This window comes from Electrona antarctica, assembly GCF_951216825.1.
Source record: "Electrona antarctica genome assembly, chromosome: 1".
Lineage (NCBI taxonomy): Eukaryota > Metazoa > Chordata > Actinopteri > Myctophiformes > Myctophidae > Electrona > Electrona antarctica.
In genome coordinates this window covers 10,140,224-10,149,681 of record NC_136806.1, presented here as the reverse complement: position 1 = coordinate 10,149,681, position 9,458 = coordinate 10,140,224, and the positions used below count along the sequence as shown (strand labels likewise).

The 9,458-nt window shown below is 48.5% G+C and overlaps 1 protein-coding gene across 1 annotated transcript in view; it reads right to left on the bottom strand.

Annotated features, from left to right (window-relative positions):
* Nucleotides 1-3,154: 3,154 nt before the first annotated feature.
* cdh24b (cadherin 24, type 2b) overlaps nt 3,155-9,458 on the bottom strand; it is a gene marked incomplete at both ends in the record, with an annotated part of 97,214 nt that continues 90,910 nt past the window's right edge. Inside the window, 3 exons of the mRNA XM_079530389.1 lie at nt 3,155-3,491; nt 3,542-4,239; nt 7,497-8,073. Coding sequence (XP_079386515.1) covers nt 3,155-3,491; nt 3,542-4,239; nt 7,497-8,073 — 1,612 coding nt within the window. The remainder of the gene's footprint in view (nt 3,492-3,541; nt 4,240-7,496; nt 8,074-9,458) is intronic.

Below are 9,458 nucleotides of genomic sequence, written 5' to 3'. Positions count from 1 at the left end.
TATGGAGTTAGCATTAGGCTACTCTAATAGATCCCCAGGTGTTTTGTATGTGTCTATGGAGTTAGCATTAGGCTACTCTAATAGACCCCCAGGTGTTTTGTATGTGTCTATGGAGTTAGCATTAGGCTACTCTAATAGATCCCCAGGTGTTTTGTATGTGTCTATGGAGTTAGCATTAGGCTACTCTAATAGACCCCCAGGAGTTTTGTATATGTCTGTCTATGGAGTTAACATTAGGCTACTCTAATAGATCCCCAGGTGTTTTGTATATGTCTGTCTATGGAGTTAGCATTAGGCTACTCTAATAGACCCCCAGGTGTTTTGTATATGTCTGTCTATGGAGTTAGCATTAGGCTACTCTAATAGACCCCCAGGTGTTTTGTATATGTCTGTCTATGGAGTTAGCATTAGGCTACTCTAATAGACCCCCAGGTGTTTTGTATATGTCTGTCTATGGAGTTAGCATTAGGCTACTCTAATAGACCCCCAGGTGTTTTGTATGTGTCTGTCTATGGAGTTAGCATTAGGCTACTCTAATAGATCCCCAGGTGTTTTGTATGTGTCTATGGAGTTAGCATTAGGCTACTCTAATAGACCCCCAGGTGTTTTGTATATGTCTGTCTATGGAGTTAGCATTAGGCTACTCTAATAGACCCCCAGGTGTTTTGTATGTGTCTGTCTATGGAGTTAGCATTAGGCTACTCTAATAGATCCCCAGATGTTTTGTATGTGTCTATGGAGTTAGCATTAGGCTACTCTAATAGACCCCCAGGTGTTTTGTATATGTCTGTCTATGGAGTTAGCATTAGGCTACTCTAATAGATCCCCAGGTGTTTTGTATATGTCTGTCTATGGAGTTAGCATTAGGCTACTCTAATAGACCACCAGGTGTTTTGTATATGTCTGTCTATGGAGTTAGCATTAGGCTACTCTAATAGATCCCCAGGTGTTTTGTATGTGTCTATGGAGTTAGCATTAGGCTACTCTAATAGACCCCCAGGTGTTTTGTATGTGTCTATGGAGTTAGCATTAGGCTACTCTAATAGATCCCCAGGTGTTTTGTATGTGTCTATGGAGTTAGCATTAGGCTACTCTAATAGATCCCCAGGTGTTTTGTATGTGTCTATGGAGTTAGCATTAGGCTACTCTAATAGACCCCCAGGTGTTTTGTATGTGTCTATGGCGTTAGCATTAGGCTACTCTAATAGATCCACAGGTGTTTTGTATGTGCAGTCTATGGAGTTAACATTAGGCTACTCTAATAGATCCCCAGGTGTTTTGTATGTGCAGTCTATGGAGTTAACATTAGGCTACTCTAATAGATCCCCAGGTGTTTTGTATGTGCAGTCTATGGAGTTAGCATTAGGCTACTCTAATAGATCCCCAGGTGTTTTGTATGTGCAGTCTATGGAGTTAGCATTAGGCTACTCTAATAGATCCCCAGGTGTTTTGTATGTGCAGTCTATGGAGTTAACATTAGGCTACTCTAATAGATCCCCAGGTGTTTTGTATGTGCAGTCTATGGAGTTAGCATTAGGCTACTCTAATAGATCCCCAGGTGTTTTGTATGTGCAGTCTATGGAGTTAGCATTAGGCTACTCTAATAGATCCCCAGGTGTTTTGTATGTGCAGTCTATGGAGTTAGCATTAGGCTACTCTAATAGATCCCCAGGTGTTTTGTATGTGCAGTCTATGGAGTTAACATTAGGCTACTCTAATAGATCCCCAGGTGTTTTGTATGTGCAGTCTATGGAGTTAACATTACTCTAATGAAAACCTAATGAACTGATGGGTGTGACTCACATAAAAACATAATTTTAACACTTTCTGTAGGCCTATACACTCTATGGAGAAAAAAAAATCTTCCTCCTAGTATAATCTTGATGGTCATGTTTTAGCAGGGGGAATACTAATTCACGGCACTCCACCCAGCTGTCAAGCAGAGCTTGGTGATCCACACAGGTTCTCCTTTGCATTTCACAGAACAGTACAGTACTGAACAGTAATGGTTCTGGACGTTCTGCCCAACAGCGACGGTATTATTTACTGTATTGTTTGCATTACTGTCGAGACGTCTCGGCTCAGGTTTCATTCTCTACTGTAAATTGTCTGCGCATCTTGTCATTTCCCCCTCAAAAGCTGTCCGACCCACGTTAGACACACACACAAGCCGCGTTGTATAAGTACGTACCGCGGCTTGACGTGTGTGTGTGTGTGTGTGCACGCTCGACACATGCACGTAATTTGACAGACAGCATGAGAAGTATAACGCCGCATGCCCTCTCTCTCCTCTCCTGGTTTGTCATTCCACACGTGCGGTGTCGGGGAGGGAGGAGGGGGGAGGGCAGGCGGGGGGGAGGGGAGGAGGGGGGGAGTCGCTGCTGGCTGGCTGCTCGGCTTGTCTCCCGCTGTCGTGTCCGCAGCGTTTAACAAATCACCGCTCGCCCAGAGGGAGCCACGGGCATTGTCTCAGTGTCTGTGCATTGCGAGCAGCGAGCATCCATATCAGCGTTCCAACACGTATTGCTTTAAATTACATCAATCACTACTACCCCCAACACTCTACATCCCCCCCCCCCACCCCCTTGCCCTCGCTACCCCCTCCCCCCGCCACCCCCCCCACCCCCCCCCCCCCCCCCTGGCTCATTTCTCTCTGTCCCTTTTTATTACTTTGCCTCTTCATCTCTCTCTCCTTTAACTTCTCTTCCCATTATTCCAGTTCTGGCTGCCTTTTCATCATCCCTCCATCTCAGTGTTGCCCATCCCCACTTCCTCTGTCATCCCCCCCCCCCCACCCCCTTCCTTTCAAAATCCATTCTTTTCTCTTTTTTATTTTTTTGCTTTATCAATTCAATTCAATTCAATTCAATTCAATTCAATTCAATTCAATTCAATTCAATTCAATTCAATTCAATTCAATTCAATTCAATTCAATTCATCTTTTATTTTTGCTTTATCAGTGTAGAGACAGAGACAGAGAGGAAACCGAGCTATACCGTACATATAAGAGAGAAGGGAGACATGACGTGAGGAGTTGGATTTAAACATGTGTACTAATGGATTGAGCAACCAGGCACCCTCCATTTCTACCCATCCTCTCTCTCTCTTCAGTCTTTCTCCTCATCCCTCTCTCTCTCTCTCTCTCTCTCTCTCTTCAGTCTTTCTCCTCATCCCTCTCTCCGCCTCTCTTCCCCGACATCCCACGCTCCCCTCTCTCCCTGTCCTCCTCCTTCTCGTCGTTGTCCTCGTCGTCCTCCTCCTCCTCGTCCTCCTCCTCGTCCCCCTCCTGCTCCCCCCCTCTTCCTTTCCCCTTCCCCTTCTCCGTGAACAGCTGGGCCAGTTTGTGGAACTGTGGCCCCCACTCGTCCATCCCCCCTACCCACTCCCCCCCGCCTCCGTCCTTGTCCCCCTCGCTCTCCAGCGAGCTGAGGGACCCGGCCCGCGACCCGGTGCCCTCCAGGCCGTACACTTGCACCGAGTCGTACGGCTGGCTGCGAGGGGTCGTAGGTCACCTGGGCCAGGCGCAGCCGCAGGAACTCGCCGACCCGCAGCGCCAGGGAGGGGACCGCCCCCGCCGGGGGGCCCCGGGTGGGTGGGCCCTCCCCTCCCGTGCACCTCCATCCCCGGAACCCAGCCGGCCCCGAAGCCCATCACGCCCCCGTAGGCTCCTCTAGCCTGCCCCGGGAAGGGCAACATCTGGGGGGTCATATCTCTCCTGCCCACGACGTACCCGGCTAAACCCATGCGCTCGCGCCAGTCCCCGATGAACCCTCCCGCCCCGTCCGGGTAGAGGGAAGGTGTCCCGGCCATGGATATCCTTCCGCCGCCCTCCCTGCAGTCGGGCCTCGCCACCACAAAGTTGCTGCCCATCTCGAGGCCGCCCCTCCCCAGGCTGCCGGGGTAGTCCCTCGGCTCGCCCTTCAGCACGCCGGCGTAGAGGCGCCTGCTGGCCGGATGCTGTTGGCCGTCTGCGCAGACGCCCCCGTTCCCTCCTCCTCCTCCTCCTCCTCCTCCGGCACTGGGGTCGGACTCCGCCTGCCCAGCAGAGCCTCCTCCTCCTCCTCCTCCTCCTCCACTGCGTTTGGGGGACATCGGGCCGGCGCGGGACGCCCTGCGACCCGCCAGGGGGAGCGTGCAGGCGGCCGAGGAGTCGCACGGCGGCGCCCAGCCCACGGCGGAGCCGGAGCGGGTCAGGACCAGGGTGGGCTCCCGCGGCTGCGGCAGGGTCTCCGGCTGCACCTGCAAGGAACGGAGGAGGGGAGCAGCAGGAGGAGGGGTTTCAGTCCGGGACGACGGGTGAGGGGGGCGGGGGTGAACGCGCCACTGTTTAGAGGGTTAGATTCCATATCGACAGGTGACAGACATGATGAGACGAGTTTCATGGATGATGAGGGGAGGGGGAGGGACGCGGGGGGGGGGCAACAACGTAACAGACAGGTGGGAGGGAGGAGGGAGACGAGGTGAGTTGAGGATGCGTGGCGGTGAGTTGAGGATGCGTGGCGCCCAAACAAACGAAAAGGCAGGTAATGAAGACGAATTGACGATAAGAGGGAAGACGGGAGTTGTTCCGGAACAAAGCCACAGAGAAAAGTGACAGAGGGAGAGAGAGAGAGAGAGAGAGAGAGAGAGAGAGAGAGAGAGAGAGAGAGACAGTGGGGAGGGTGAGAGAAGCAGTAGAGGTTAATTGATCTCTAGAATGAGCTAACACTGCACTGCAGGGGGTGGGGGTTGGGGGGGGGGGGGGGCAGAACGGGAAAGCCGAGAAGATAAGACGTTAGAAAACTAAACATAAGAGTAGAAAATAAAGCCTTGATGCTCTGCGGTTTAAACCAAAACATATAAGGCTAATTAGATAAAAGTAAAAAAGAAAAACAACAGAACATATTGTGGAAAACGAAGGTAACGATGGAGATGAGAAAATATGATTCCAGTGGTTATACCTCAGTGGTTCCCAAACTGTTTCATGTCAAGGACCCCCAAATTGACACTTATTGGCCCACGGACCCCCATTTGAAAATATATGCCAGAGACCCCCCATAAGAGAAGATTGTTATGGCTCTAGCAGAGATTCTCAACCCGTTTCATTTTAAGGACCATGCATTAGTCTACGGACCCCCATTTAATGGCATTTCTATCACCGCAGGGACCCCTAATTTGTATTGTAAAATCAATGTTAGTTTAACTCTGAGAGTGTACAAATGGAACCCTAACGGGTCCATTTGGTTCCATTTGTACACTCTCAAGAGTTAAGCCCTATCCACACCAAAGGGTCACCGTGCAACTCCTTGGGTCCAAACGGTTAAGGAGTTAACGCTAAAAGCGTCTTGACCCTTTATTGGTGTGGTTTGGTGTGGTTTGGGCCATTGAATTCCATGCGTTGAATCACTAGGGTCAACGTTCCTATAACTATCATTTATCTGGGGACCCCCTGGAACTCCCTCAAGGACCCCTGGGGCTCCCCGGACCCCACTTTGGGAACCACTGCGTTACGTCACATGGGCGTGCCTTACCCTTTATCCCTAAACCTCGTTGCCATATTTCACTATCCTGAAAAAACACTTTAAAATAGTTCAAGAAGCCGATCTACGTTGACACGCTGTGAGCTTAGTGGATCGGCTATTTGAACTATTTGAAAATCTTTTTCAAAATAGTTAAAAAATGGCCCTAAAAGTATAGGGATAAGGGGTAAGATACTGCACTACGGTACATAGTTAGGCATTTCACTTTGAATAGTGTGATTCCTCATTTTGTACATGCATTCATGCGTTCATCCATTAACACATTTGACGCTAAGGGTGGGTATATTCGTCCTATTAATTAATTCATAAAGCAAGGTGCTCATGACGAGCAGGCTCGTCTTAAGGCGTTTAATATCGATATAAGATTGCCTCGTTATATTTTCCATCTTTGGATTGGCTCAGGTTGCTAGAGCCTCGTCTGCACTGCGTCTGTGCGACCAACCACATTAGCTTCTGTTTTTAGCCGCGGCCTTTGCGCGCTCTTTTCTCTGCAAACTATACGGCGTGGTTTTCAACAGATCACCGATGTTCAGAGGTCATTTCTGATTATCCAGTGATCGCGATTGGAACATTGACGTTTTCTAGAGCAAGGATGGACCTCACTTTAGCTCGCTAAGGCATAGGCGCTATTGCTTTAGCATTCAAGATGGCATCCAAAACCGGACGCGCGTCATAGTGGAATTGCTTCTCATCACGTGGCACCCAAGCGCCACCACTTTCGTCCACCAGGTGGCACTCATTGTGTTCATCATGTTTGAATGTACAGCAGCATTGTCTCTGTTCATTGAAACACTTTCTTTACTATTCATTCTTCCATCCGTCAACAATGTAACATTCCGAGCATCGAGAATTAAACAACAAATTAAACAAAATTGACCTGTAACTCTGATTGAAACCAAATGGATTCTGTTCCATTTGGTTTCATTGATTTCAGAGTTCAATTGAGGAATACTTCACGCCCAAAATGACTTTTGTTTTCTCCAATCGATTAGAAGTCTGATTTCATGGAGATTTGTCTCTTTACTTGTGTTCCTTCGCGGTGAATGAAGAATCAAAAGTTATCCGTTTATAAACTTCTCACAGTGTATTCCAAGTGTTATGTATTCAGCCGTATCAGTACGTCCAGTACCTTTTTTAGCGTTTGAGCAAGAACTGAGGATACAACTGGGATTATACTATGAGGGCTGTATGAGAGTTTATTAACTGATTATAAAGTTTTACAGTTGTTCATTTTGGACTTCTTATTTGTCAATATTCTTTTTTCTTATTTTTGTTTTTCATTGACCGTGAATTCATAGAATTGGTATAGACAAAAAGCATATTCATTAAACAGAGTCTAACAACAGTCTTAGTTCTTATACCCAGGCTGTGTTTGGCTGTGTTTGGACTTGTCAGATGTGTTACAGTTAAACAGATGTGTTGAACACATGTGTCTTACCCAGTCCGTGTCCTGGCATGTGGTTGGACTCAGGGACGTAGCTACTCGTAGGGTATTTGTGCTTCCCCCCCCCCTCCCGACGAGAGCGCTGCATTTCCTCATTCAGATCGGCTAATTTCGCCGTTTGCACACACACGTTTGCACGCACACACGGCCGCTCGTTATTACACGGTGGAGAAATTTGTTATTATGTTGGGTCGGCTTGGCACTTTTTGGCACATTTTGTTGCCCTCCTCGGCGTGTTGACCTACTCGCAGTGCGTATTGCGTGTATACGTAGCGACGGCACTGGTTGGACCCCTTTTGGTGTTAGCATCATGTTATGCTTTAGCTATTGAAAAATAGCAGATCTACAAGCTCAGGGCACGGCACCAAGTGCCGCGCTACGAGCTTGTAGGTCTGCTATTTTTGAAAAATCAAAAAACGACTGACATAGAAACATAGCTTTTTCAGAAAACCTTCAGGATGTAGAAGACATTTTTAGAATCTGATCTCAGGTCAAAATGGGTTAAACAGATGTGTTGAACAGACGTGTCTTACCCAGTCCATGTCCTGGCTGTGGTTGGACTTGTCCTCCCCGCTGGCCTCAGTGCAGTTGCTCATGGCGCCTCCTCCTCCTCCTCTCTCCTGGCTGTTGCTGCTGGTCTGTGGCGTTCCTCCCCCGTCGGACGTGCTCACGCCACTCGGGGGCGCCGTCGTGCCGTCGCGGCTTCCCGGCCGGCTGCTGAGCTCCGTGGGGGGTCCTCCATGCGCGTACATGGGGGGGTCGGTTGGCTGCTGCTGCTGGCCGCCGCCCCCCACCACCATGGCCGCCTGGTTCTGGAGGACCAGCGAGTGGTCGTGCTGCTGCTGCATGCGATACGCCAGCTCCGTCATGACCGGCTCAAACTGAGCCCCGCCTCCCGGGGGCCCGCCGCGGCGCAGCACGGGTAAGGTGTGGCTGCTGTAGGACAGACGGCCGTACAGGGGTCCTCCTCCCCCGGGAACCCCCGAGGAGTACAGGGGTCCTCCTCCTCCTCCTCCGGGACCCCCCGAGGAGTAGTTGGGGTCCAGAGCTGGGTTCTGAGCCCAGCTGTAAGCGCTGCGGGCGTTGTCCTGGTTGTGATGTGCATAACGTCTGAAAGACAACAACACCATGCGTTTAAGAAAAAACCCTCTTTAAATCAGTGTTTCTTCATCTTTTTTAATCACTTTGACATGCGTTAACTCCTTGGACACCAGGGGGCGGTAGATGCCATATAGGTATCAGGTGCCAGCCGAAATCGCATCATGAGCGAAGATTAAGGGGCTTCACTTTTGGTGAAGCCCCCCGGGCCGGCTCAGCGGAGGCCCAACGAGGCCTGCTAGCGATGCGATCAGTGTTTTCATTAGCAGAAGGGTGGATTAATGTTTTATTACGCGCCGATCATGCCTATTTCATCTAATTCTGAGCCATAATGTCAATAAAGACACGTGCTGAAAAGACTAAAGACTGCGTGCATGCAGGGATTTTGGCTATTTTTTCGTGGACTAGCAACGAAGCTAAAAAAAACTGTATATATTTTTTTAAGCGCTCGGTTAACGCCAACCAATGAAATCTCGTTCTCTCAGGGATGGCTATCTGGACAAAGGTAGATTAACCTCGTTATCTCGGGCGTGGCATTGAAACAGTTTTAAGAAGCCATGTATTCATTTATTTTGTTGCTAGACATCATTTGGGCTGATATTGTCTGTCATTTGGCCCCAAATTCCTTTACTGTCTAAATGCTGTAGCTAATGGAATAGATATACTGTGAGGACAACATAGTCTTTCTTGTATATTCTACGGTTGTATGTACACTTGCATGCACTGATTAAATTACTCAAAAGGGAAACGCCCACACAGAGCCATCTTAGATTGAGTTAAATGTTAATCATGTGGCGCCGCTTTTATAAGTGACTTAATTGTTTATGGTCTCTCCATATGGCTAGCCATGGCTTTAACCCGAATTAATTAAATCAGCCCACATGTACAAACAGAGAAACATCAAAGCGAGGGCGTACAACTCATTGATGTTGTATAGACAAACAGAAATGAGCTTAACCCATTCTGGACGGGGACCCCTTTTGGTGTTTTAACTAAGCATTATGTTATACTTTAGCTATTGAAAAATAGCAGATCTACAAGCTCATAGCGCGCCACTCGGTGGCGCGCTATGAGTTTGTAGATCTGCTATTTTTTAAAAATCGTGAAAAAGTAGTGCAAATCTTTGAATATATATTCTTTCAGAGCTAACATTAACTCAAATCATTGCTTCTGGGGTGTCCCTGGAACTACATATTTTCAGATGGGGGTCGGCGGCCAAATACATATAATTCTAGGGGTCCTTGACATGAAATAGTTTGAGAACCACTGACATAGAAACATAGGGTTTTTCAGAAAAACTGTCATGAATTAGAAGACATTTTGTAGAATCGGTCTCGGTCGAAATGGGTTAAAGCAAGCAAAGCACCGCAAAGTGGTCCTCCAGGACTACAAAGCCT